Source organism: Lathamus discolor, chromosome 2, assembly GCF_037157495.1.
Source record: "Lathamus discolor isolate bLatDis1 chromosome 2, bLatDis1.hap1, whole genome shotgun sequence".
In the NCBI taxonomy this organism is placed as follows: Eukaryota; Metazoa; Chordata; class Aves; order Psittaciformes; family Psittacidae; genus Lathamus; species Lathamus discolor.
This window is the reverse complement of record NC_088885.1, coordinates 60287471-60315454: the sequence shown is the minus strand read 5'-3', so window position 1 is coordinate 60315454 and position 27984 is coordinate 60287471. Positions and strand designations below refer to the sequence as shown.

At 49.0% G+C, this 27984-nt stretch overlaps 1 protein-coding gene across 2 annotated transcripts; it reads left to right on the top strand.

The window, feature by feature from the left end:
- The first annotated feature begins 45 nt into the window (after window positions 1-45).
- Window positions 46-15360, top strand: CDC25A (cell division cycle 25A). Of its 2 annotated transcripts, none has more exons than XM_065667074.1 (16): window positions 46-297; window positions 2852-2937; window positions 4931-4985; window positions 5713-5748; window positions 5890-5926; window positions 6315-6416; window positions 7229-7345; window positions 8227-8301; window positions 8958-9032; window positions 9693-9845; window positions 10174-10266; window positions 10510-10572; window positions 10697-10795; window positions 11069-11199; window positions 11539-11650; window positions 12985-15360. In XM_065667074.1, exons 1-16 carry the CDS (start codon window positions 146-148, stop codon window positions 13123-13125), a joined length of 1527 nt encoding a protein of 508 aa, XP_065523146.1. In that variant the 5' UTR covers window positions 46-145; the 3' UTR covers window positions 13126-15360. The 2 variants fall into 2 exon arrangements, with proteins under 2 accessions (XP_065523146.1, XP_065523145.1); XM_065667073.1 differs by having other exon boundaries at window positions 47-297; window positions 8167-8301; window positions 12985-15358.
- Window positions 15361-27984: the final 12624 nt, after the last annotated feature.

The following is a 27984-nucleotide window of genomic DNA, read 5'->3' as shown; positions in this document are numbered from 1 at the left end:
GCCCACTTCAAACGTCAGTTAGGGGCCGGTTTTGATTGGTGGAGGGGAGGTTTGGCGCCAGCTTCGGAGCGGGCGACGGGTAGCGGCTGCAGTCAAAGCAGCGTTGGTCGCGCTGACAGGAGGACGGCTCGGCTGGTTCGGTTCCATGGATCCCGCACCGCGCGGTTCCTACCGCCGCCGCCTCCTGCTTCTCTCCCCGGTTTCCTCCGCTTCACCCGCCGTGGTCAAGGCTCTCTTTCCTGACGACCTCTCGCCGGTCTCCAACCTCCGCCTCACCATGGAGCAGCTGGGACGCGGGTCAGTCAGAGCCCAGGCCCTTTCTGCTGTCCCTGGGATCCCCCTCTGCCCCCTCTTTTCTTTCTTTTTCTGGCTGAGGGGCTCTGCCGCGCTCCCCCCTAACAAAACCCCCAAGCGGGCCCTTGAGGGCCTCTTTCTCCCCCGTCTTCCCTCCCTGACCCGAAGCAAAGCCTAAGGGAGCAACCCCTTTATCCCCCCCCCCCCCCCCCCGCCCGCCATACTGGGCCTCAAGGGTTCCTTCTCCTCTATCCCACGCCAAAAGCAAGGCCCATGAGAGCTCTTCCTTTTCCCCCATTTCAAAGCAAGGACTCCCGCTGTTGTTCGTCCGCTCCATACGCACCCCCACCCCCCCTCCCGCCCATAACTGCCTCCACCGCACTAAGATCTTGTGGATCTTTTCTTCTACCCACCCCCAAATTTAAGGCCTCGAGAAACATATCTCTTCCTTTTTCCGCCCCAAGCAAGGCGTCGGGGACCTCATCTATCCTCACCCCCTAAAAAAGTGAGGCCTCGTGCATCTCCTCTTCCTCTATTAAGAGGCCTTGAGGATTTCTTCTCTTAATTTCCTTCTCCCTTCAGACGTGAGGTCTCAAGGACCTCATCCCTTATTCTCTCATTCCAAGCACCCCCCATCCTTCACGCTGAAATCTGGAGGACTTTTTCCCCTCTCCCCCCAAAAGAAGTGTTGAGGAGCTGTTTCTCCGTGTCTTTACACCCACACCCCCACCACCCCCCCCTCCCCCACACCCCCCCAATTAGGCCTCGAGGAGTTCTTCCTATGTACCCCCATGCTATCCTTGCAAACCCAGGGTTTCCGTTACTCCCTTAACCCCCACCTTTTCTGATGCCTTCACCCCTGCTGAGCTCCACTCCTCCTCCTTCCACCAAATAGCCCCCTCTGTCCTTAAGTAGCACGGAGGCTGCCACCCCCCCAGTCATTCCCGCGGGAGCTCCTGCCCACATGTGGCTGTGGTCCCGGTGCTGTGGGCCATCTTCTCCCTGAGTGTCCCACCACGTGCCACCATCTTCCCCTGGTTCTGCTCTGGGTGTCTGCCTCACTTCTGAGCCTCATGTTGGATGCTTTCCCTTCTCCCACAAATTACTGCTGGTACCTTTGTGCCTGTGCTTCCTGCCTTCTGTACCACATTAGCTGCTGTATCTCAGCTCTGTTCTTGCTCCCCTTTGCCTGGCTCCTGTGCACCCACTCCTCTCTTTGCCATTTCACATATGGGAAGTGCTGCAGTCTCTGAGCTCTGCAGCTCCTCTCCACAGAACTCCAGCCATGCAGTTGCTCAATACCATCTTGCTGTTACTAGTTGTAACTTGTTTAATCTCATTATTCCTGCAGTATCCCCTGCAGTTTGCCTCTTGTATAGTTTCTGCTTTGCCCCGGCCTACTCTGGTCTTGTTTGTTCTCCTAGTATTTGTCCTTTATTTTCTATCATTCTTGTTTCTGTAATCACCTGCTTTCTTTATGATCCTTCCCTCCTTCAGATTCCTGAAATTCCTGCAAACAATTTGCACAAGTCCCCTCCATTTCATTCTTGTGTCCTCTGAGTTTGTAGCCCTGGCTTATGCCCTGGTGCATTTTTTTCATTAACCCATGTGATGGAGGAGCAACACTAGGGTAGCTTTTCCCTTCTTTAAGGTAATTTGAATAAGGCTACATGTGATACAGAGGTGTATGTATTGAAGCTGCTGTGACCCCTGCCCATGTATGAAATGTGTGTATTTGATGTGGCTCAGTCAGGCAGGAGATGCCTCAAGCCTCTTCACCTACAGAATTATTTAGACTGGTCTGATGGTTATGTGAGCTGAGAAGAACTTGCATAGTTGATAAAACAAAATTTGAGAGCTAACTAATAAAAATGAGTTTGAGTTAGAAGCTTGTTAATTTTTCTGTGCAGACATTAATTAAATGAGTGACTGCCGAAGAGAGGGCTGCGGTACTGAGAAGGATAATGGGACTCTGGAGACTGGTGGAGGTGCAAATGTGATTCCAGGCACCAGTAACCTATGGCATACTTAAGCTGGTTTTAGTCCTAAAGTTTTATTGCAAAGTCTGTCACTTTGTTGTATTAGAACCTTCATTGTGAAGGCACCAGCTCAGGGCAGGCTCTAAAATGTTCAAAACACCCCTCATAGCACCTGGTGGAGAAAAGCTTGGCGCGACGTGATCAGAAAAGTAACCAGGATAGTTACTGTCTTAAATGACACTCTTCTGTCTCTGCTTTGGAAGCCTAACTTCTGCTATTATCCACAGTGCATGTGCAGGTTAAAAAACCCAAAACCTGAAGTGTTAGTCCCTGTAGCGGTTAGATCAGTGTGTTTGTAAGCCTGGTGATCTGGTGGTGGCATTGTCCTTGTACCTGAGAACACACAGAGCACAGGAGACTGCAGTCTGTAGGACTGCCAAGCTGGAATCCTTCCATTTGGCCAATGATAATGGTTTTGAGGTATGATTACCTGTGCCGTATGTTTACAGACAAGCACTCCTATATGGTATCTATTGCTGCAATGAGCATTTAAAACAAATACCTATTTTCTTTTACAGTCAACATGAAAAAGCTGAGCAAGATCTGGGAAACAAGAATACTAGTAGTTTACAAAGAAGTGTGTCATCAGAATCGGCAGACTCAGGTATGGCTTTCTCAATTAATAAATAACAAATAAGAAAGGAAAAGTGTCCTGTCTTTACACAGCTTCCACTACAAGCAGCTTTGAGATTGTGGATAGCGAATTTTTGCTGCCTGCAATCCCTGCAACCACTTCTTATGCTTAAAAGGAGGGAGGCAGGCAGGCCATTACTCAGCAAGCTTCTGCAGTTCGTGCAGTTTGGGTTGTGGATGGGTTTGTGTTTTTTTTTTGCTTAAGTTGTCTTGGAGTATGTTAGTAGTAGAGCTATATGGAGGAAAAACTGGTTCAGCCCCCTCACTGGGGGACTCTGGCAGAAGGGCTTTTCCCTTTTTTCTTAAGATGGCTGTTGAGATGTGGTTGCTGACTTGTCATGCTTTGTACTGCATCATGATGTTTATCACTACCGCTTTCTGATTGCTTTGATGTTCTGCTCAGTACATGGTAGTAGGTAAACACCTTATCATGAGTGTATCGGCCTCCCTTGCAGCAGAGACAGCTGAAGATGAAGCCTGCTGAAGATAGCCCAAGATAGCCTTCACTGGGAATTGGAATCCCACCATTCTCTAGTCTGTGGTGGCTTGAGATACTGGCTTGGGGGTGTTTAGAGTTGCATGTTGGGGCTGTGGTCTAAAAAATGGGGAGATAGTGTTTCACCCTTCATTCTTAGGATCCATCACATATCTGTTTTCGTCTGTGAATGGGACTGACTTGAGTTTCTGGATGATGATAACTTCAAAATACAGCCATCACTGTGTGTTTTCTCTCTTTAAGCCCAAACTGTGCTAACCTGCTCTGCATGCTCGAATCGAGGCCATTGAGCAGGGTTTGTCTTGTGGTTTGGGGTTTTTTGGTGGCAGTTAGCATGAGCTGATTGTTTGTGTGAAACCTGAAATACTGATACTTGCCTAGAAGTGTGTGTTCATCCTTTTCTTCAGATGAGATGCTTCATCAGTGAAAATGAGATAAGCCATTACCCCATAACTCGTAGAGTCAGGGAAGCTTCTGATACTTCACTGGTCCAGCCCAGTGATGGGAATCAGTGTCTGCAACTGAATTTATATACCAGTCTGACTGTGCACGGTATTTTCAGCCTTCAAAGGAGCTTTATGAACCGCTAAAACACAAGTATAGCTCACAAACCACAGAGCAGGATAAAATAACCAAGCTTGCTAAATCTTCACTTTCTTCTTGGCTTTTTTGTTTCTGTCTCCAAAACAGGTCTTAAGTGCTTACAAAACACTTGTGATTAAAGTTTCTGCTGTGCTGAGACCACTTCCTGTCAATGTTAGTCAAGTTAATTCTTTGTAGTTGTTTGTTTAGAACACAGTCACTGAAATAGCAACAAGTCTTGTCATGATGGCATAGAGAGTACCCAGTACACTGCTGGCCTATCACTAGGTCTTGTGAATATGATACAAAAACTCCTTGGGGAATCTGTGTTTAAGTAAGCTTCACACTTGGCTGTACTTAGATGCTATGTAGCTGGAATGTTTTGCTTGGTTTGTGCTTACAAAGTGCTTGCTATTGTTTCCAGTACACTAACAGGCATTAAGAAGGGCATTTTGACTACTTGTTTTGGAATGAGCCAAAAATTTCTTCCTATGAAGAGGTTTAACTAAAAGCATGGCTTAAAAAACACTAAAGGACTAAGTTGTTAAAGATGTGTGTGAGGGAGAATAAGCCAAGAGTGTTCCATGTTATGTGTTAGCACTCTGGTCTATATGATGTTCTAGGCAGGGCATGGGGTGTGTTTTTTTTTAATTACTCCTGTTTTATCCGAAGCACTAACCCTTGATTATGGCAAAAGCCAGTGCTATGGAGTATCCATAACTGTTATTTACTTCTACACTTGAGGTGAGGCTGCAGGTGGGACTTTCTGCATTAGTTTCCAGTCTAAGCTCATGGTCTCTCTGAGGAAATCTGTAACAGTGTCCAATACTTTGTATTTCCTAGCTAATACTCAATAGAAAACATTCTATTATCTTTCCTCTTGCAGGTTGTGCTTTGGATTCGCCTGTTCCTGCATCCTCGAATGATAACATGGAGGAAACGTATGTAACTGTATGCTAAGTCTGACTTGTGGCATTTCACATTGCACCATTAGCAAATGGAGGCTAATAAGAGGCTTGATGCAGCTTTTCCTTTGCTGGCACATGTGCAGTGGGCTCTTGTCTCTGAAAAACTTCTGCAGTGCTCTGTAGCTTGAGCTGCTAAGGTTTCTGTCTTGTTATGTACTCTGGGATGCAGACAAGTCTTGAGTCTGGGTTAATTTATTGTACCAACCAGACTGTTTGAGCATGACATGGGCACCTTACCAGGAGGCTGAGGCTGCACCAAATTGCTTGTAAGCTGCAGTTTTCACTCAACACTTAAACTATAATTTATGCTTCCATATGTTCCTACTGATACCAAGCAGTTGCTCTGAGCTTTGCATTTGCTGCTCTCAATTAGAGTAAATTTTTCCCTTAACCTTCTGTCACCAGGGATGGGGCAAATGCTCGTGGTCACTCATGTACTGGGCTTTTCTTCCTTCAGCCTAGCATCTTGTCTAAATGCTGCTGAAAAGAGCTTAAGGAAAGGAAGGGGAGAAAGGAGTCTAGCTTATGTTCTAAGAACTAGGATGGGATCAGCTGGCTATAAATAGCTTTTGAGAAAGACAGTGTCATCAAGCGGTATCTTGGCTTCTGCTTCGCATAACACCTCTTGAGTGAAAATGAAAATTGATTTTTAGTATACTGTGCTTTGGTGCTAACTGTGGGGCATCTCGCTTGCTTTTAGGTTTGAGAAAGCAATTCTTGAATCCAGCAGACTGAAGTAAGTGTATTTCTACTTCCAACTCCTTTGTCAGTGACTGTGGTAGCTTGTGGAGTTTTACAGGGGTAGGAGAAGCGAGTTCCACTCGTTAGTGTCTTTTAAAACACGTTGAAATGAATATTTTTTTTTTTTTTTTTGTAGCATTCGGATGCCTTTCAGAAGAATCCATTCGCTGCCGGTAAGTGAGATTGGTACTGGTATTCTATAAATATTAAAGGATTTAGCATATTAAGTGCTTTTAATTGGATACATTCTATAACTTGTTAATTTTCTGGCTGCAAGAACAGCTAGTGTGGCAGTTAATGAAAACTGTCAGAATTACAAGTTGTAAACTCAGTATCTCATTTAAGTTATGTAGTATGAAATATCAGTGCTGTGGCTCCATCACTGCTGCAACTGATGTGTTTTGGTACCTGAACCAAGATATCAGCATAGACTCCTGCACATAGTCCGCAGTTGTAGTTGGAGTCTTTACAGTCTTTATTAACCACTCTTGTTTTACATGCAGTTGTGCAAAGACATATATTGCACAATACTGAACTGGCACTTCTGTATGAATATTGTAGCAAAGCCTCCTGGGATCCAGTCCTGCTCTGAAGAGAAACCATTCTGATTCCCTGGATGGCGATGCTTTTCAACTGTTGGAACAAGATGAAGACAAGGAGAATGTAAGCATTGCTTTCCATTGCTGTGATGATAGGCATAAGAGGTGGTACCGAGAGAGTGCTGGATTAGCACACCCCTTTAACAGTGGATGTGGTGAAAAAGGCTTCTTTTCCCCTCTCCAGGCAGCAGTTCAGACATAACAAAGTTTTGCATAGCTTATCTCAGGGGAGCTTGCAATGAAGTGCAACAGCACGGATCATAGTGACTGCAAGCTGATTATACATTCACAAAAAATCTGGAAGACTTTGGTTGCCCAGCTCTGCTTTTGTGCTGCTGAGCCTGACTCCTTTTAGGCTGTGGCAGGGGAAAATGTATTCATGCCACTCGCTTTAGATAGCTATGAGGGGTACCTCTAGAAAGCTGTTTTTGATAGATCACCCCATCTCTTTCCACTACTGGCATGGGAAGCCTTGATTCCTCACAACCCCAATGTCCTTTTGGCTACTTGGTCTGGAAGGCTTTGCTGCTGGAAATCCCATTGGTGGGACTCTAATAGGTCTCGACAGAAGAGCGGGTTTCAGCAGAATTGAAAAATGATTCCTTTTGCAGAGAAGTTGGCTGACAAAAGAAATAGAAAAGCCTTAACCCTATGGGTGATATCAAAAGGATAAAAGCTTAATTATGTTAAATGAATTGCTATTCTAACATCTTTAATTTGAAAACATTTGCCTTCAGACTACTCCTGTTGGCAATAGGGAACTTAAAAGCACAACATCAGGTAGCTTTAAAAAAAACCCTAAAAAGATAAGATGACCCTAGAGCTTTACAGTTTTTGATTTTGGTAAAATGATCACTTTGCTCCTTTTTAACGCAGAAACCATTTGAGTTTAAGAAGCCAACCAAACCAGCTTCTCGTTCTTCTGTGCATGTGCATTCCCCTGCTGGAAATGGTGTTCCTGGACCAAGGCAGAATTCATCTCCAGCTCAGATAGTAAGTACTACAGTGTTCTTTACAACTAATTCTCACCTAATCTTCTGCATACCTCCAGGTATGCAGAAAGGGAATTAAAACTGGGAAGAAGAAAAATTGCATCATGTTCTAAGGCAGCACTGTTAGTCACCACTAATGTGTCAAATAGAAAAAAATTGTCTTGCAGATAAGAGAACTTCTCACATTTGGCTTGTAAAATGATCATGGATTGTTCTATAGTCTGAAAGATTAGTCAGTGCAGAGCTGGGTGTATGCTGCAGTAAGTTAAAGGAGTGGATGTTGATGTGGAATAGAGGAATTTAGTTTATAATTGTTTTCACTGTCAATGAAGTAAATAACTAAATTCAGGCAGATGCATTTAGAGCAGCCGTGTAGATGTGACTGGATCTTATGTCCAGATATGATATCCAGGAAGCAACTGAAAAGCCATGATGGGTCATTGCACAGAAACAATGCTGGGGGACTAAGTCTTCCCTCTGCTCCTTGAATCAGGTCCTTAGTCCTGCTTAGTACTCTTGATCTTGTGTTTAGCAGCCGCAGAGTTTATATTACCTCCTGTTCCCACTGACACCAACCGTTTCTCTCTATTGCACCTTCCCTGGATGGTGTCTTTCTCAGAGGAGGGTTATTGCTTAATGAGTCTAATGAAGCACTTTGCTATTGTAGGGATCAAATAGAAGTATTGGAACTCAGTTTGGGGCTTGCTCAAGTCAGTGTCCATGTTTTCTGTAATGTAGTAAGAGGCAAGACACTGTCTCTGTGGTTATAGCTCTCTGCAGTAAAGGGGAGGAGTGTTGTTAAAACTATCTATCTTGTCTCAGTTTCCCATGGGTGAAACACCCAAGGGTGAAAAGGAACACTACAGCCCAGTTTTCCTGCAGAAGTCTTCTCTGACTTCCTCTGAAAGTGAAGATGATGATGGATTCCTGGAGTTGTTAGACGACCAAGATTTGAAGGTATGTACAAAGGAAATATGGACATTTTGAAACTTGCTTTGTCTAGTGTTAGTAGTCAGCTACAACATGTGTCTGTGGTGAACATATGTTCTAGCAGAAGTCAGTGTGGAAAGTCAGACTGCGAAAAGCTAGGTACTAGGGAATCATAGCAGGTGAGTTACCACCTTTTTTCAATTCAGTTTCAGTGTCCCTATCTTATACATGCTCTTTCCTAGTGCAGACAGTGAGATTTACTTGGGGTGTGAACAGCAGCTAGTTTAAGAATTACTCCTGTTCATATTGGCTGGTGGGAATTGCACTACTAGAGGGAATTAGTGGAACAGTCAGCAGTTTTCTTTGGAAACTTGGTAAAAGAGCTAGAGGTAAGATTTGCTTCTGAGCTACTTAAGCAGAAGTCTTTCTAATTGAATTTGAAATGCTTAAAGCTTTGGAGGAACATCATTGTTAATCAATCAGTGAATGGATGTAACTTACCTTCTCCAACACATCTCTACTTGGTTCCATTATTTCATTGAGTATTGGACTAGTGATAGAGTTAAATTCCTAAAACATCACTAACACAAATTCAACTGGAACGCTGGCCCAAGCTGTGCATAAACTATTTAGTCTCTGCCCACGGTGGAATAGATGAGAATGATCTTCCTTTTTTAACTCAGAACGATGAGGAGATGCCATCTGATGTGGCAAGCCTCTGGACTGCACCACTAGTCATGAGGAGAACAGACAATCGGGTGAGTGTTCTGTGGGAGCATAACATAACAGAGACAGGGACTTTGTTCTTGCAGCTGTTTTCACTGCTGGGAAAAGTGATCACATTGGCTCTGGTCCTGTGTCCCTAAAAACAGCAAAATATGATATGGCATAACCCCTCTTCAGTGTTCTGTTATCTCTAAAGACTATTTAGCTGAAAGACTTTTGTCAGTGTGGAACAATGCTCATTGTGTGCATACACATGCATTAACTTTCTTTTTCCAAAGCCACTTCATAAATGCAAGATAATCTTGACTTCCCTTATCAGATACTTATTGACTCATCTTGAATGCATCCTGCAAATCCCTGTAGCCAGATATTCTGACAAGAGACTGTGAAGGGAGGCTAGATTCCAGCAAAAAGTTCCTTAATCTGCTGATAAATTGTCTGCTAATTGGTATAAACACTCTGCTACCACTTGATATTGCTTCTGGTGCTCTGCGCTCACCCAGCCTGCAGGGCAAGAAAGGAGTGTTACTGGAAATGTAGGTCCTGAATTTAGATGACCCTGTTAATATCCCATTGTTGCTGTGCAGTGGCAGTGTCTTCAATAAGGCAAAATTTGTAATGGTCTGAAAGTCTGAGGCTTGCTTAGTTTCCAAGCTCATTTTTTGCTAGACAGCTCTTCTCCTTCCTCATAGGCCAAACGATGCCGGCTGTTTGGCTCCTCATCTCTGCCTAGGGGTGTAGGAAGAACCATCCAGAAAAGGATGGAGAGATCCCAGGAAGAGAATACTCCAGGGAAAAACAAGAGGAGGAAAAGCCTGACTGGAACACCTTCTGAGGACTCAACGGTTAGTGGCTTGGCACCCAGTTTTGTAACAGAATTGATTAGGAGAGGATCTAATATAAGTGTCTAGCTGGTGAAGGTTAATGAGAGCTTTTTCAGGTTAATTGCTTACCTAGCAAAACTGCATTCTCTCTTCATAGTGAGGTGATTTTGGGGAGCTGGTGCAGCAATTGCATGCTCCTGAGTCTGAGTTTCACCTTAATCCAAAGGGGATGCTGGGGGAGTCGTAGTTCAGGGCTTCGGAGTAAACTCTGAGTTTTACGTTATATTGTGGGAAAAGGATCTCCCTGCTGTCAGTGCTCAGCATTGATCTCTAACCCATTTTCCTCTAGAATATGGAAATTGTGAAAACACAATGCTCCACAGCAGAGATTGAAAACATTTTGGATGGTGACCAGACAGACCTTATTGGTGACTTCTCAAAGGTAAGGATTTAATGGTCAAGTGTTAATTCAAGGATTTTAATGGCCTCTGTTACTGGAGATGTCTTAAAGCAGCCCAAATAAAGCAAGTCCCTGCGACAGTGCATATTCCAGTTATTGGGAAAGTATGTTGGCTAGAAGGGCTCTTGTCTGCAATGTATCTGTGTTACAAAATACACAGTTGCTGGGCACTGTGCTATGGCCTACCTTTGGAATTTTCTCATTTGAATGCTGTCTGTCTTACAGAGTTATTTATTCCACACTGTCGATGGGAAACATCAAGACTTGAAATATATCGACTCAGAAATGGTAAGTGCTCCAGGGACAGTAAGAAAAAATCTTTACTGGGGGGACAAGGCAAAAACATCTTGAAACACCTGAACTCGGGGGTTTTGTGGAGTTCTATCTTTTTTCTTTTTTTTTCTTTTTCCAGATTGTGTCTGTGCTGACTGGGAAGTTTGCAAACTTCATCAAGGAATGTGTGATCATTGATTGCAGATACCCATACGAATATGAAGGAGGACACATCAAGGTATGCTGGCCCTGTAAGAGCAATGTAGAGTTGTCTGAAGTTGCAGACTGGAGTCACTTGGCACCATGGGGGCTGCTCTTCATTCAGGAGCATCCAAGGCCATGTGGGTGTGTTACAGACCATCTGTAATGTTCTGCTTGGGTTTGATGCTGTCTTCCCAATGCTAGAGAGGGCTGCCACAGCTCCTCTGGGAAACTAAGATAAACTGCTTGCAAGGAAGTGGGATGGGCTCATTACAATCATCCACTCACTCCATGTTCTTGTGCATTACAGGGTGCTATAAACCTACATATGGAAGAGGATGTAGAAAACTATTTGCTTAAGAAGCCAATCAAGCCATCGGATAACAAACGAGTGATAATAGTCTTTCACTGCGAGTTTTCTTCGGAGCGGGGTCCTCGAATGTGAGTTATCTCACACTCCTCTATATGGGAACTTCTTGCTGTGCTAGCTGGGAGCAAAGCTTTTGGGTGGCACCAGTTACTATGCTGGTGTGCCACTTAATAAGCAGCTTATTGTGAGTAGCTGTTGGTTGTCAGCTCTGGTTGGGAGGTAGCACAGCCCATGGTGGGAAAGGGCATATTGGAGTTGTGCTGGCACAAGAGGTGGAAACGAAAAAACAGGTGAGCTGCAGCAGTGGCTTACTTCTGTAACCCCAGGAATGGGAAGTTCTGGGTGAGAGCTGTTTTCATGTGGTGCTTGTTGAAAGTAAGATTTAACGGAGGATTTTTTCCCTGCTGCAGGTGCCGGTTTGTGAGAGAGCAGGACAGACTGGATAACGAATACCCCAACCTCCACTACCCAGAACTGTACATCCTGAAAGGGGGTTACAGGGACTTCTTCTTAAGATGCCGTGTAAGTAACGTTCACTTAAATTCATATCTTTCACACTCGGAGAAGAAACAATGGGTAGATAATACTGATGTATTCATACTCAATAAGGCTTCTTTTGGAGTAGAACATTTTTTGCCAGGGGTGCTTTTCCTCCTCTGTTTCACTGTGGTCTCCCATACTGAGAATAACTAGAATTTGGTAGTGAGGCACTTGAAGCCTGTTCCATGCTCCAGAGCTGTCTTGCTCCCATAGCTGAAAGGTTTTCCCACTTGTCTCAAGACAAGACATAGTGTAAAACTGGTTTCTACCCCTGTCAGCAACCAGGAGTTCAAAATGTTGTTTGGAGAAGGAATTTTGGACTACTCAGCCTGCAAGGACTGGAAGAGAAGGCAGCCTTGACAGTAATTGCTGATAACAGTCCTGAAGTCTCACACTGAAATAGCAAAGTGGAAAATTTGAGCTTTGTGTTTTCAGCATCTAATTCAGAAAATGAAACTACAAAATGCCCAGCAGCTCTTGCACCAGCATTGTGGGGATGGTGCTTCCTGTATCCCTTGGCTTCTGCTGCCTTGGCATTTCAGTGGCTGTACTGTCCTTCTCCAGCTAGTCCTTGCTGTGCTTCTGAGTGTAACAAAGTTGCGTGTAACTGAGTGTAACTGACAGTTGCTTTAGTTCTTTTTGGAGCCCTGCACTGTAGAGTAGCTCTCAGATTACCTTCATGTTCTGTGATCTGCTGTGTTTTCAGGGAGATGCAGGGTGTTCTTTCCCAGTGGCATGCTGGCTTTTCCAGCCTTTGGGATGCTGCGGTTCATGTTAGGGAGCGCTTCTCCTGTTTTTTGGCTCTCCCTGTGACCTGCTGGTTTCCCCATGGCAGTGGGTGCACCTGGGTTTGGTTTTGGGGCCTGTAGGTGCCCTCTTCCCAGGTGGAAGGACCAAGGGCCTCAAGGTGGCAGCATGAAACAGCTGATGGCAGCTCCTGTGTGCACCAGGGGCTGGTTGGTTTCTGGTACAAGAGTTCTTCAAATCTTTGCTATTCCAAGGTGAATGTTAGATAGCCTTAGTTTATGTACTGATGTCTATCAGAAAATCTGGGTGAGAGCTCTGTACACAGGGCTGGAAGTCCTTCATTTAACAGCTGTTATCCCCCCAGAAGTAGCTGTAGTCTGAATATCACTTGGCTTTGTTCATGAGTGTCTGGTATGAAGCTCCTGTATAGAGCTGGGGGAGGGTGGTCTCTTTCTGTTTGTTCTGGTGGTAGCTGTTGGAACAGTTGCTGGCAGGCTCTGTCAGGGGGTCTCAACAAGCCCATTGCTCCTGTGAGACAACCACAATGAAACCAGCTTCTCTTCCCCCAGAGTTTCTGCGAGCCCCAGAGCTATCGCCCCATGCACCATGAGGACTTTAAAGAAGACTTGAAAAGGTTCCGCACCAAAAGCCGAACCTGGGCTGGTGAGAAGAGCAAAAGGGAACTGTACAGTCGCCTGAAGAAGCTCTAAAGGCTGAACTGAACTCAGAGCAAAGACTGCCTGTCCTGGGGGGGGGAAGCTGCAGCAGGAGGGAGAAGTCTGTTCCTGGCTTGCAGTGATCAGGCACTGGCTCTCTCCTCATCTGTCATCTTGCTGAGAACACCCTGGAACTTGGGGCTGCAGGCTTGAACCCAGCAACCTGGATGCTGTCTGGGAGCTGATTCTGCTGACTATTCTGATTACGCTCCATTTTGGACATGGCTTCTTGTGTTCTGCAGCATCCACAAAGCTCAACATCCTGCCCAGGGAGGGGGGGGAGGCTGCTAAGTGCCATGCACGTGGGGTACGTGCTATAAGCAGGGAAGGTATTTTAGTGCCTGTTGGGATTTATTTTTTTTGTTTTAATGCTTTATTTAAATACAGTCGAATGAAGCTAATGCTGCTGCAGTTGAATCCTATGAATTGTACTTACGCTGTGTTTCTGCTAACGGGCGGCCTGCTGGTGGGGGGTGTTAATTATTTTTCTCAGCTGCAGCTTTGATTCCGTGCTTTTCTAGTGTAATGTGTCGTGGTGAAGAAAAAGTGGGAAATGGTTCATTACAGGTCACTGAACTCCTGTGTTCTGCTCTGGAAGCCTCATAAAGATGGTCTAAGGGAAAATTTCTTATTGTACTTCAATATGTTCACCTCCCTTTCTTAGATTGCTTTGTTTCATAGCAAGTTGAATGGGCTGCTCCTTTAGTTCTAGTGCTGGTGTTTCAAAGTAGGAAGACATTCTGGGAGCTGAGGTGTCTCGGGTGATCCTAGGAGGGGCAGGACCCAAAGCTGTTCCCAGGATTCCTGGCGGCAGCAATTTACTGTGGCTGCTCCCACCGAGGCTGTGTATTATCATCATGAACTGGGCCCAGAAGAGAGCTCAGCTGTGAGGAGCCACACTAACGATCCTGCTCCGGGAGGCTGCTCTGAAACCACTCTGCTTTGACTTCAGCTGCTTCTCCAGTAGCAGAAGAACCTTCTGCTGGGAAAGGCAGGAAATAGAATTGATTCCTGATGGAACAGTGTGTCGTACCCCGTAGCTGAGCCCTACAAACAGAAGCAGAACACATGCTTCTATGGCACAACAGTGCCTGAACAGCTTTGCTGCTGCTTTTGGTGTTGAAGGAGTGGTTTCAGGGTAAGGCCAGCTGCTTGCTGCAGCAACGCTGTGATGATTACTATAGCTTATCTTCCTCACACATGAACTTCTTGGTAGAAGTGCTGCTCCTGAGGCCTGGCACGCAGCCTAGGAGCAGCCACGCATCCTGGAAGCTCATGGTTTCTGAACAGAGATCCATGCTTTGCACAGCTTGACTTGCTCCCTACTCGTTAGTCCTGCATGTTGTACCTGTGTCAAAAAAATACTGAAAGGGAGGTGACTTATGTGGAATTTTAACTTGATTTTTTTAAAACTCCTTTTAAAAACCCTGCTGTTAACTCTGAGGCCCGCATGGATGAACCGTGAACTTTCTCATTTAAAAAAAAATAAACTGGATTTTGCTGCCTTCCCTCAAAACTGATGACCTGGAAGAGGGAGGAGATGCAGTGCAGAGTTATAAGGGTGATGGCCACATCTCACCTGGAAAGTGAACTCCTGGAGGAAGCTGGGAGGTGCCAAGGGCCTATGTGGTGGGGGGAGGCTGGCTGCTGATGGCACCCAAGCTGCGCCAAGCCTCGGTGGTAAATAATCAGTTTAGCAAACTGATGGCTGGGTGTGACTTTGTACATGAGTTGTTGCTCCACGTGAAAGCTTAATGCATGGGTTTGAGACAAGCAGAGGGAGGCTTGGTGCTCTTCTCTGAGATAACTCAGGTGGATAAAAACGTTTTGGCAATCTCTGGCTTTACACTTGTGCTTCCTGTGAATGCCCCTGCCTCAGTTCATCATCCCAAACTTAATGATATTTAGGAAATTGAGAGTGGATGGGAAGCCCCCAGTGGTACTGGGGGCCAAGAGCCACAGCGCGTGCTTTGAGGGCTCAGCCAGGCCTGTTAACCCTGTAGAGATGGACACAAGACCCATCTTTCTGCACCCCACTAATTCTGTGTACTGTTTTATTAGTCAGGGCGAAGGAAAAGGCTGCAAGGTGCTTCCAAACAGGATCTGTACCATATTGCCCCACAACTGTAATACACGTCAGGGGTCTAAGAGAATAAAGGCTTTAAATCCAGATGGTTTCTCTAACTCGGCTAGTCTCGCAGCAGAAGGTGTGCTGGTGAGCTGCTCAGCTTCACCATGGCTTGAAAAGAAACCCTTCATTGGTGATGGCCTTTTTTGGGGTATTTGTGTACCTGTAGCTGGGTGAGAAACCCTCACAGCCTTGTGCAGGGGCCCAGGATCCTGGCAGGGCTGGATGGAGCTGAGAAGGCCCAGTTCAGCCCCAGTCCAGGCTGAGTCTTTAATCACCCAACTGACCTGGGCATAGTAGGGCTGCAGCCATCTGCATTTCAAAGTAGCGTGTTTCCAGCATCCCATCTACGCTGTGGAGAGTTGCAGCTCATTTTTGGATGAGCATCCTTGTTTGTGCTGGATGCTTTCCCAGTGGAGCACCTGAGAGGGCTGTTTCGTTAAGGATGTTAATGGCTTCTGCAGAAGGCATGGGGATGAAGAGCAGGTGGCCAACAGTTGGGTCAGCATTAAAAGCCTCACTTAAAATAAGCAATGTGGCTTCAAATCCACTGGAGGCTAAAGCGGAGAACTGGGTAGGTTTTATTTTCCTTGCCTCCATCTGTCATCCTTAAAACTGATGTTGAAAGCAGCTTAAGGTTGCATCAGCTTTTACCATGGGCTCCTGCATGCTGCAACGCTTCACGTTTTCTTTTATATTCCTTTACCTTTTGTGGCCTAAAAGGATGCTTGTGATATAGAACAGGATTATCGCAGAGTGATTTGGGTTGGAAGGGACCTTCAGGCTCATCCAGTTCCAACCCCCAATGGAGGGCTGTGCGATGGCAGTTCCCGGCCTCTTGGAGCCTCTTCCTGCATCCTGTGCTCTTGCCAGCTCTGGCAGGATTCCTGGCAGGCAGCTGCCCTCCCTTCCCCACATGCAGCAGCCTGGCCGCTGTGAAACCCAACCATTGTCTGTAGTTATTTGTTAAGTGAAGCTGCCCCCACCTGAGGCTCTGCCAGGCCAGGAGGAATTAGCCTGGCACAGGAGCACAGAGTGTGTTAACTCTGCCTGGCATCCAGCATCGTGAAAGGGCAAAGTAGGGTGCTCTGTGAGGGCCCAAGTGCTACTGGCTTGCATTGAGGCAGAGGGGTTCAAATGATCAGCTACAACTGTGCAAAGCATTTGGACACTGGCCTGCGTGACCTGCCTGTCTTTAAACTGGAGAGACACAGATCTGATGGGTGGACCAGTTGGGGGGTAAGGAATTGGCTGGATGGATGCACTCAGAATTGCAGTCAAGTCTGATGAAAATCTTGCCTTTACCTTGGTGCAGGCAATGCTTTTTGAAGATGATTCATAGAATCAACTAGGTTGGAAAAGGCCATTAAGATCAAGTCCAACCATTACCCCAGTTCTACATGTGGCTTTTCTGGGCAGACGCTGCTTTGTTATGAAAACCATTGGCTTCTCATCTTGCCATTGGCTTTTAGCGACAAGCGTGACTAAGCTGTCCCCTGGTGGGCTGGTCTGTGGGTGGCAGTGCCGCATAATTCCTGCCAACATTAGTACCAGGATCTGGCCAGACTGTCATTTGGGATTCCTTTGAACTGGAGCTGGTCAGCGGCTGCTCCCATGGGGTTGTTCCTGCTGCTGTGGCACAACCCACTGCCCTGTAAGCCCTCTCCTGCATGAGTTGACCCTGTTGTGTCACATCCCACCTGCCTTCCCTTTGGTCTACTGGGGCCCCACAGGGACATCCTGCCATTGCGTTGTCCCTTATCAGAAGCTCTGTGGTCCCTGCTCTGCACTGGGCACAGTTACATCCCATCTCCAGGGCTGGAGCAGGGGAGGGTCAGTGGATGCTCCCAGCTCCTGACCCTGCACCAGTTCCTCTATTTCAGTGTGGCTCTGCCCCTGGGAGTGGGGCCCATTGCCCTCCCTTCAGTGGGAGCAAGGAATGGAGGCTGCCAGCCTGGGTGGAAGGTCCTTGTTAGAGGTCACCAAATCCAGGCAAAGCTGGAAACGAAGCTAATCTCCTGCTGTCGAGCCAAGCTTCAGGAGTGCTGGAGAAAACTGCGGGTGCTGGTGCCAGCCCTGGGCCTGGCAGCGGCTGCAGCGTGGCTGCACAGGGAAGGCACACTGGAGGCCGGGCTGGCTCAGCACTGTGGCCCCAGGGAATGGGGCACCAGGCACAGCCACCACAATGCTCCTGCACCGGGGCTCTCACCAGCTGCACCCCTGCATCTGCCTGCTGGGACTGGGCACAGGCACAGCGCTGCGGTGTCCGTGCCGGCTGTCACTGGGTCCTCCCATGCTCCCTGTGGGCCCACGCTGGAGCGGAGGGGCCTGGGCAGCTGCTGCCTTTTAAGGCTGCTCTGGGCTGATGGATCGGCTGCCAACCTGCGCAGCGGTGCTCAGCCGGCAGCGGCATGCCGGGGGTCCCGGGGGGGGGCACAGAGCGTCTGTTCCATGTCAAGGGTAAACGGGTTTCCCCAGCAGTGCCCTCTGCTCTTCCGTGCTGGGACCAGGGCTGCTGTCAGCCTCTGTGCAGCTCCTGCTGTTTCACTGTCAGGCGGCAGCCCCAGCTCTGCCCCGTGTCTTGTTTTAGGTGCACAAAGCTGAGAACAGAAGGCACCAGGGAGACCTCAGAGCAGCTTCCAGCGCCTGAAGGGGCTGACGAGAAAGTTGGAGAGGGGTTTTTGACAAGGGCAGGTAGGGACAGGACAAGGGGGATGGCTTTAAACTGGAGAGGAAGGGCAGGTGTGCATGGGGGAGGCAGCCCCAAGGCATCTCCATATCCCATCCGGGCTTCGCTCCTTGGCTTCCCCTCCTGTAACAGGGCCGTGCTCCCAAGTGTTTCACGCTGGCGCAGAGCCTTGGGCACCTTTGGGGAAGGGATGTCACCGAGTCACCCACAGCTCGGGCGCTCGGGCCAGGGCAGGTCTGCCCCTGGGAACTCGGTGTGCCTTTGGGGAGCAAAGTGGCTGCAGACAGGGTGTGCTGGCCCCTGGGTGGGGAGTTTCTGCTTTCCAGCCACAGAAGACATGTCCCGTTTGTTTCTGTTGGATGAACTCTCCAGCGATGTTTGATGGGGCTTAAGGCTCAAGCAAGGAGCCATAAAAAGGGAGAATAACATCAAAAGAGGAAAGTGGAAGGAGGCCAAGAGGAACGCATCCAAGTGCCCTTTCCTTCTTTCTCTTTCGCTCGGAGCGGGAAATCCCGCAGACCGTGGGCTGCGTCTCATCCCTGCGCCGGGCGAGACACGGCCCTGACCCTGAGCAGCTCTGCCATGAGACAGGAGGGTCGCGATGGCAGACTGGGGGCTCGGGGTGTGGGTCAGCCCGAGGAGAGGGGCCCAGGGCAGGAGCTCCCGTCTGGAGTCAGGGTGAAACCGCGCGGCAGCTTTCACTCCACGTCAGTGGACGGCTGCGCAGGTGACTTCTACCACTGCGTCTGGGGATGGGACAGGAAGGTTGGCTCCCAGAGGGGTGGATGGGTGGTGGCGGCAGAGGAGCCCTGTGGCTGGATCCGGGGTGTCTCCACAGAAGGAATTAAGCAGGGTGTGGAAGGAGACAGAGCCTACTCTGCGGTGACGGGATTAGCATGCGCGGACAACACCGCCGGCCGTTGCATAAACCTCTTCAAACAAGTGCGGCTGCCACGCGAAGGTACAACCCCCTCGATGCATCGTAACCAGGCTTCCTGCACTAGGCAGTGCCCTCCCCACGTGCTGTGGCTCAGCAAACCCTGCGCAATCAAACCCCGGTCCTGGTGGTGGGTTCGGAAGCGTGGCTGGAACCTGGGGGATGCTGGCAGCTGCCCTGAAGGCCAACCCGTGTGCCATCAGGCCTGCGTGCCATCCAGCACGGATCATCTGCTGCAGCTTGATGCTGCATGGAGGCACCCCGAGGAGCTGAAGCCCGTCTGTGGGCACCGGCTCCTCGCGCCAGGAGGCGGCCATGGCCTGCCCCTGGGAGAGGGCAGTGCTGCGGTGGGAGTGTGGGGCTCTGGGGTGCGCCCCTGGGCTGTGCGCTAATGAGGGATGATCCAGCAGCGCCGCGGCTGCGCTGCAGTCCTGGCTCTGCGTGACACTGAGCTACACTGTAATTAGAAGGTGCCAGGGCTGCTGCGGCTCATCCCTGCTGCACCTCTGCTTCCGCCTCCCGCCATCCTCCTGCCCGGGGCAGAAGTCCCATCAGCGGGAGCTGGGCCCACACAGGTCTTTGACCCCAGCCGCCACCCACTGCAGCGCTTCTCACACAGGTTAAAGAGCAGAGGCATGCTTTGGGAGGCAGCGCTAGGATGGATTCAAACCTATCCCACCACCGGGTTAACCAGTTTGGTGTGCAGCAAGGTCCACGCGGGATCCCTGTGCTCACGGGAGCTCTCCAGGCATCACCTCAGTCCCAGGAGAGGTGGGATCTGTCTCTGCAGAGCACCCTCAAGTGCATTTGGGGCTTTCCTGGGTGCAGTTGGTGCTTTGCATGAGGAGGGGCTGAGTTTGGTCCTGGCTGTTATCCTGTCGCTGCAGGAGGAGCGGTGCCCCATACTCCACACTGGGAACAACTGGTCACATCTCTGCCGGTCCCATGGATCTGAGTTCCCCTCCCCGCGCCTCTCCCCTCCATCAGTCGTGGTTGGAACTGGGTAAGAAGTTGGGCCGTTGTTGTGCGAGGCAGATCCACAAACGCAGCACTGCTCAGCCTTGTTTCCCTGGGAAACCTGGCCAAAAACCAAGGCAGGACTCGGAAGGAAGGACCATGTACCACCTCCATTCCAATGGGAGCCGCAATGCAGGGAGCCCTTCAGCAGCACACACGCCACCAACTACTGCCCACCATCCCTAAAGCACAGCACCACACTGGTTAAACCCCAGAGATGCTCAGAGGGGGCGAGAGACCGAGGCCCTGTGCTGAGTCTCTGTGCATCCGGCATTAGTGTTGTGCAGGTCCTGGAATGCAGAGCTGCCTGTGCTCTCCATGGATGATGGGTGGAGGATCTCCCTTCCTTCCCACTCCTGCCAGCTCTAGCACATTCAGAAATCCCTGTTTCCCAGCACCAGGCTCACTCCCAGCCCACTGCAGCCCTCCTCAGCTTTCTGGTTGGCTTCCAGACCACCTCTGAAGGCCACTGTGGACAGTGGTCAGGCCAAGATATTCCCAATGAAAAGCTGACCACCCTTTCTGAGGGAGGACTCTCATTGTGCCGTCCCCGTGTCTCCAGCTGCACAAACATCCACAGCCAGCAGAGGGGCAGTGGCCCACAGGGACTTACCCTGTGTTGCAGGATCATTTTAGGAGTCTTGGGAGACAGCAGGGAGCTCATGTCTAGCTGGCATCTCCCCTTGTTCCCCCCTGGCTACACCACTACAGGGTTAAGAGCCGTGATGGCCTCACACAGGGGCTGGGGTGGCATTTGTCCCCCTCCTTGGGTCTCACCAGGCTTAGCCACAGCCAGCTGGGGGATGGCTGCAGAGAGGGCATGCAGGGAGCCCTTCTGCACCTTCACCTCCTGCCTTTGGAGGCTCTTTCCTTACCTCCAGCTTCTCCAGCCAGAAACCAGCAGGACCCGCTCCTCCCTCGGCTCGGGAAGATTACCAGGGCAGAGCCATCATTTACAGCACCACCTGCTTAAATGATTGCCCAAAGTCTCTCTCTGGTGAGCAGCAGCATTGCTTGAGATCACAGTGGTGTTGTGCTACGGGCTGTACATGCACACAGGCACACATAGACACGCACTACAGCTGTGCACAGATGTCTTTTGGATCCTTCTGAGGGGGTTTAACGTGCTGCTATTCCCAGCTGCTCACAGCTGACCCTTGAGCTGGCTGCTGCACTGGTGGGGCCGTAGGAATCATTCACAATCTGGGTTTTGTTAAGAGCCACAATAGCAGCAAACCTCTGCACCAGTGGCTGTGCTGCGGGGTCCTGGGGCTCTCTCCACTCACCAATGCCCTGTTCCTTGCCTGGTCTGACCTCGCTCTGCAGCCAGGGCCTGTTCCTAGGGGATTTCACCCCCAACTCACATTAGGCAGGACCTGATCTGCCCCTTCAACCCGCACTTTGGGCTGTGACAAGAAGCCCCTCTGTGGGGTTTGGGGCAGAGAAGGGATCGCTCTCAGTGCCAGCTCCTCCAGGCATCAGAAACTGCAACAACAGCTCGGAAAGGGGCCAGCAGGAGCAGGGCACTATCTTGAGCTGCGGCAGCTGTTTGCAAAACGAACGTGTGTCCGTGGCCTAGGAGACCGGCTCTTGCCTGGAGAGCCAGCAGTTGAAATAAAGACATTCAGGCCCAGGAGACAAAGGCACAATTGTCACTGCCGCAGCGTGGACAGGGTTCAAAGAGGCGGGTGGCTGTCGTGCACGGAGGCTGCGCCTGAGCTGTCGGGTCCTGGAGGGCGCTTGCACTGCTGTTGGTTGAGTGCTGCTAAACAGCAGCTGGAGTTCGTGGAAAACAATTCCCCAGTGCCCCTCACAACACCAGGAAGCTCCCTGATCCCAAGCATGGAGACTGGCTGGCAGTGCCTGTGCTGGCAGTGAGAACCAGAACAGGGAGAGCAGCCCTGCAGCTGCTGGGAGAGGCAGGTTCCAGTGGGATTGTGGCCGAGGGAGAAGCACGGGGTTTGGCTCACGGGTGCTGGGATTGGAAGAGAAACAACCAGCCATGCCTCATAGGAAAACGCTCCCGGAATTTCCGCGTGGGCTTTCCTGGATGCCGCAGACCTGCTGACCCCAGGCTGTGCCGATGCTCAGGCCCTGTGAGATGAAGAGCTGCCACATGTAACCTGAAGGCCATATTTGCCACGCTGCCTGTCTTCATTGCTGGCTACCCGCTGAGCTGCTGTGCAAACTCAAAGCCTCCATGTTGTGCCTGGGATCCTGGCTGGGAACTGTGGGATGCTCAGGTCTGCCCTTCGCTTAATCTATCAGCCTTTGTGAAGGAGGGTGGGCTGCCCTGAGCCCCCAGAAGCACGCAGACCCTCACCCTGCAGAGTGCTCCAGACCTCAGGCTACAATGGGCTGAGACCACACATGGGCTCCTGAGTAGCTCTGGCTGCCCTGGGTATCCCGTGTCTGGATGCACATTGGTGCTTAGGTGAGTCACTGAGGCTCAGGGTGTTACTCACCCTTTAGCGCATACTCCACTTCGTTGAGATAATGTTGCTTCTACCTGATGGAGCATCTTTCCATGAGCCCTGCCCCTGCTGCAGTGGGCTGGTGCAGCAGAGCCGAGTGGAGCAGCACAGACCCAGAGATGTGCTGAGCATGGCTGAATACCACTGGGAATTTGCAGCAAGCTGGACATTTCATACCCATGAAGCAGGAGCTGGACTTGGAGCCAGATGCTCTTGTGCTGCCTCTTCTCTTCCCCAGATGGATGCACGAGCCCTTTTTGTCAGAAGCATGTTTGTGGGAAGTCAAGAGCAGCGAGTCTGGACTGGAGCCTGGGCTCTGACCCAGGGCTGCTCGGCTGCAGAGGGAACATTCACAGACACAGGCAGCTGGCGGGTGGCAGGAAACGCTGGCTGCTACACGCATTCACACCCGCCTGTGTGTTAGCTGGGATGCAATAAGAAAGTCTGAGAAAAACAAAACAGTTTTAACAGGCCTTGAAGTAGCTTCCTCTCCCATTTCTGCTGCTAAGCGTTCACACTCTGCTTTTGGCTAAAACGGAGCAGGAGATCTGGTGCCTTGCTGAATACTTTGGTGGCAAAATTAGGGTTCAGCTTATTTTTCTTCCTCCTGGAAAAGATGAGGAGATCCCTGCGCAGTGAGCTGGGCTTTCCCTCCTCCCGCTCCACAGGACAGCTGGACTAGACTTTTCTTTCTCTAGAATGATGTTGCTATTGACAGAAGTATGCAGATACCAACCCACTCATAAATAACTCAGTTGTTTCCAAACAGAGCTGGTCTTTGCCATAGTTTCCTGCAGTCCCCCGTGCAATCAGGCTGCCTCTGTGCTGCGGTGAGCATTGCTCTGCGCTCCAGCAGACCAGGCCTATCAAGAACTGCCTCTGCAGCAGATCTCTGGGCAGCCAGCTCATCCAGGGCTGGATTTCAGTTGAGTCACGGTATCAGGTTGCTCGAAGCATCCATTACAAGACATTTTAATCAGCCTAGGAGGAGAAACTGTTCCAGTTGAAAAGAACAAATTACCTCAGACCTTCATGGCTCATCTGCGTATACAGGGGCTTTCAGTATGTAGCATTTCAAGGAGTCCAGGAGACACTGAGATTTGCCATATTCTCTCCCCACCATAACCAGTGCCCCAGGGCACTTCTGTGTTTCACCAGACTTCCACCGAGATGTGTTTCAATATTCAAGTAACAGCAGCCAAGATCTGTACAAGTGGTACTACTAAAATATTTGTACAAATGGTAGTAATCATAGAATCCCAGAATCCCAGACTGGTTTGGGTTGGAAGGGACCTTAAAGACCACTTAGTCCCACCCACCTTCCCATGGGCAGGGACACCTTCCACTGGACCAGGTTGCTCCAAGCCCCTGTGTCCAGCCTGGCCTTGAACACTGCCAGGGATGGGGCAGCCACAGCTTCTCTGGGCACCCTGTGCCAGGGCCTCAGCACCCTCACAGGGAAGAACTTCTGCCTCAGATCTCATCCAGATCTCCCCTCTGTCAGTTTAAAGCCATTCCCCCTTGTCCTCATGATCCTTAATGGTTTCTACATGCCTGGCTGGACAGACTGGACAAGAGGTGCTTTTCAGCAAACCCCAAGCCTTGCTTCCACAGACGTGGGATGTTCAAGGTGAAGAAAATAGCTGCAGGCATGAAAGCCCTGGCCTTTTTAGAAATGTGGTGTTTGGCAGCATCCCAAATCCTTTCTCTCTGCTGCCCTTGTCATTCCTCTACCTACCCTTCTCCCATTGCTCAGTGGTGAGCAGCGACCTGCCGCAGGCTGGTCTTTATAGATGACAGAGAGCAACGTCATCTACTCGTTTTCGAGAACGCCTTATGAGGAAGTAATAGTAGCAATCCTGTACTGCACATCATTATACATATGTATATGCATAAAATAGCTATTTTATGCTGTCTCTTTGTTTAGCAGCTTTAAACACTTTAAAATTAATGGCCCATAAATATTAGAACCAGACACAATCACTGCAAGACTCCGCTGAAAGAGCTCTGCTCTGGAGTGAGCCTCTGCACAACATCAGGATGTCATTTCTGATATTTAATGCAGCTCCCCTCAGCTGTCCTGGCAGGATAGAAGATCTGTACTCATTTTTTTTAACAAATATTAGTGGTTAAATATATGCTGATTGTTTTCAGCTAAGTGTATTTTCAGTAATAAATAAATGCAGCAAAACAGCGAAGCGCTCCATTTGTGCACTTCTTGGTTTCGTGCAGTGGGTCGCTGACACCCCAGCCTTCCCTTCACAATAGACTTCCTTTTTTCTGAATTGTTCTTGCAGTTTTGGCCTGATTTTCCTCTCTGAACAAGAGGCTGTCTGTTGTCAACTGCGCGAAGAGAGATTATCTCTCCGTTCTTCATGCCTGAGTATTCTGGCTGGGAAGCCCCAAGGGATTACCACAGGATCACTTGGTAATAAATAGCTATATTTGTAATATTTGGTTACAAATCTCATCATAATGCTCTTTAATAACTGGGCATGTTTACCATACAAACACAGACTTTCTCTTTCATCACAATCCCTCCAAGATTTCTTCCTGCCTATCTTTTAACCTAACCCTATGAGGAACCCTAGAAACAACACTTACATCGGTGTTCTTTCATCATACTGCCAAATGAAGTTGTCTGTTCTCTCCTCCCAGACTAAAGCCTGACGCTGTGGCTGCACACACGGGGAGTTTGGGACACAGCCTTGTCAGCAAAGCCATCAGCAAAGATAAGAACGACTTTTTTCACTTGCAAGTTTCCTCACTGGGCAGGCACCATCACTGCAAGGGAAGGACAGGATTTGGAACCTCTGGGGACTCGGGTGGCCCCGATTCCTCTGATCTCCCCAGCTCCAGACCTTTCTCCCCCACAGCCGCTGGTAACATACAGCACAGGGACCTGGGTTGTGTTTACTGCCTGAATATGGCCTGACAGGCTTAACCAGAAAACTAGCAGAGTTTATTTCCATTTCTGAATAAGTCAGGAAAGTTTCTTTAGTGACCAGCTGGCCAATTTTAAGTATTTCTTTCTTTCCCAGTGCTTAAATCTCTTGTTTCATGACTAAGGTTTAAAACTGGTGGGAAAGAGCAATGCCTGGGTGCTTCTGTCCCAGACAACAACAACAAAAAAAAAGTGCATTTTTGGAGGCAGTGATTCTTTTCTTTAACTAATATAGGGCAGCAATAATATGTTCACAGCCTTTTCCCCAGTAAGGAAGGGAAATCAGGTGCAGTACAGCCCTTCTGTCCACTTTCCCTTTGAGGCTATGGCCCTGATCCAATCCCACAGTACCTGAAGAGCTTGTCTAGCAGCAATCCAAACAGGCCCTTTTCTGTTCTTTGTCTGTGCCATATCATAGAATCATCATAGAATCCCAGAATGATTTGGGTTGGAAGGGACCTTAAAGCTCATCCAGTTCCAACCCCCTGCCATGGGCACGGACACCTTCCACCAGACCAGGTTGCTCCAAGCCCCATCCAACCTGTCCTTGAACACTGCCAGGGATGGGGCAGCCACAGCTTCTCTGGGCAACCTGTGCCAGGGCCTCACCACCCTCACAGGGAAGAACTTCTTCCTCAGATCCCATCTCAATCTCCCCTCAGTCAGTTTAAAGCCATTCCCCTTGTCCTGTCCCTACCTGCCCTTGTCAAAAGAGCAGGTTGGGATAGGACAGAAACTGTCTCTACCGGCTTTCTTGTGGGCCCCTTCAGGCGCTGGAAGCTGCTCCAAGATCTCTGGGGACCCTTCTGTTCTCCAGGCTGGAAAAAGCCCAGCCCTCTCAGCCTGTCTCCACAGCAGAGGTGCCCCAGTCCTTGGAGCATCTCCGTGCCTTCCTCTGAACTCCCACCCCACTTCACTACCATGTGTGCATTTTCATTTCCTCTCCTGTCTCTGTGCTGCTGATCTGGAGGAGTCAGAGCTGTCCCTAAGGGCTTCCACCTCACTGTGGCTGCTGTAGCTTGTGACTCTTCTGGAGGCAGTGGCACAAGTCCAGTATCACAACAGGGATCAGTCAGCTGGTTGGGAGCCCCAGGGACACACAGGACACACAGGTGTGTCCCATGCACACAGGGACACACACACACATAGTTCAGACAGAGCAGGCCACACACATGTGGAAAGGGATGCAGCTTTCCTCCGAGGGCTTCAGGACATGTGGAGCCGTGTGGAAGGGCATCCTGGTACCGCTGTGTGCTCAGTGAGCACATCAGGCGCATGAGAGGTTGCGAGCAGCACTGGTGTGAGGCTGCAGGGCTCTGCTTTTCCAGCTCCAGGGGGGACCCACTGAGTTCAGACCCAGCATACAGTCTGCTTTCCCCATTCCCACTTCAGCAAGAGACATGACTCTGTTTTAAAACCTTTGAGCTACTTCCCCTAATTTTACCAGCCTCTGCTACAAACCTACATTCATTCATTAGTGCTCAGGCAGCTCTTATTCTACCCCCTTCCTAACAACATTGCATTCCCATTGCATGGGATGACTGTGGGAAGATTTTGAAACCAGATATAGGCTTGGCAAAACATTCATTATGGCTGTGGCTCATCTTCTCAACCAAGAAATTGCATATTCCCCCAGTGCTCCAAATCTGCTTCCATTTGCTGAAGCAGCAATTTGACATTTAAGTCGTTTGGCTCTTCTTAGTGGTTTCACATGTTACTTCTTATGTTTCTTGAGGAATCTGTTGCAGACTAACATCTAACCATGCTCTCGTAGGGTGACAGCTCAAGTTTAGCAAAAATATTGCTAATATTCAGATCTGGAATAATTTAATTCAAAAGCAGATGCTTTCCCAAAGTAATGGATTTATTTAAATACTAATTTTAGGGAAATGTTTGGGCTGGTTACAACCAGCATGCAAAGCTCTCTGCAGTGCGTTCCTGACAATTGTGACAAACTGATTATCTCTTATTCTCTCTTCCAAGTAGAGGAGACAATGGGCATTGGAGCCTGTTCTCAGACAGAAAAGAATTAATCCATTGACTTTAAAACTGCCTGGGGGCTGACACTGACAGAAGCTGTCCATTAGCAATATATGGGAGGGATGTCCACATGGGACACAACTTCAATGAGAGCTCCCTTTCCAAAACTCTCTCTACAACAAGAGATTCATACAGCTCAAATGGAAAGGTTCTCTGCTGGCTAAAAGCAAGCTCTACGAAGGCTTCCAAGTGCTCTGTTAGCAGGATATGAACATTGTCCTTGTTTCATCCAGTTTCAGTTGGGGTTTATACAAACCACAAGCACAGGCTGCAGTTCACTAGCTAGCATTTTTGCTAAAAGCTTTGAACAGCAATTCAGCAATGATATGGTCCTCTAAGAACTGCACAAAGCAATGGCTGCTCTCACCAGGAGAAAAACTGTAATAGTTTCTTTCATGGACAAAGGGCATTCCTCTTGAAAGGAATGGCCTGAATGTCACCCCTCAGGGATGTGCTAACAACACCTTCAATACCTGATGACATTTGTCTAGATATTATCTGACCCTACAGCTTTCAGACTCCCTCTTGCCTCTGAATTTTCCCAGGTTACCTAAAATTTCAGGTTTGATCAAGCCCATGTATCTGCTGCTCGCAGATCTACTTGAGTAACCCCAGCACTTGGGC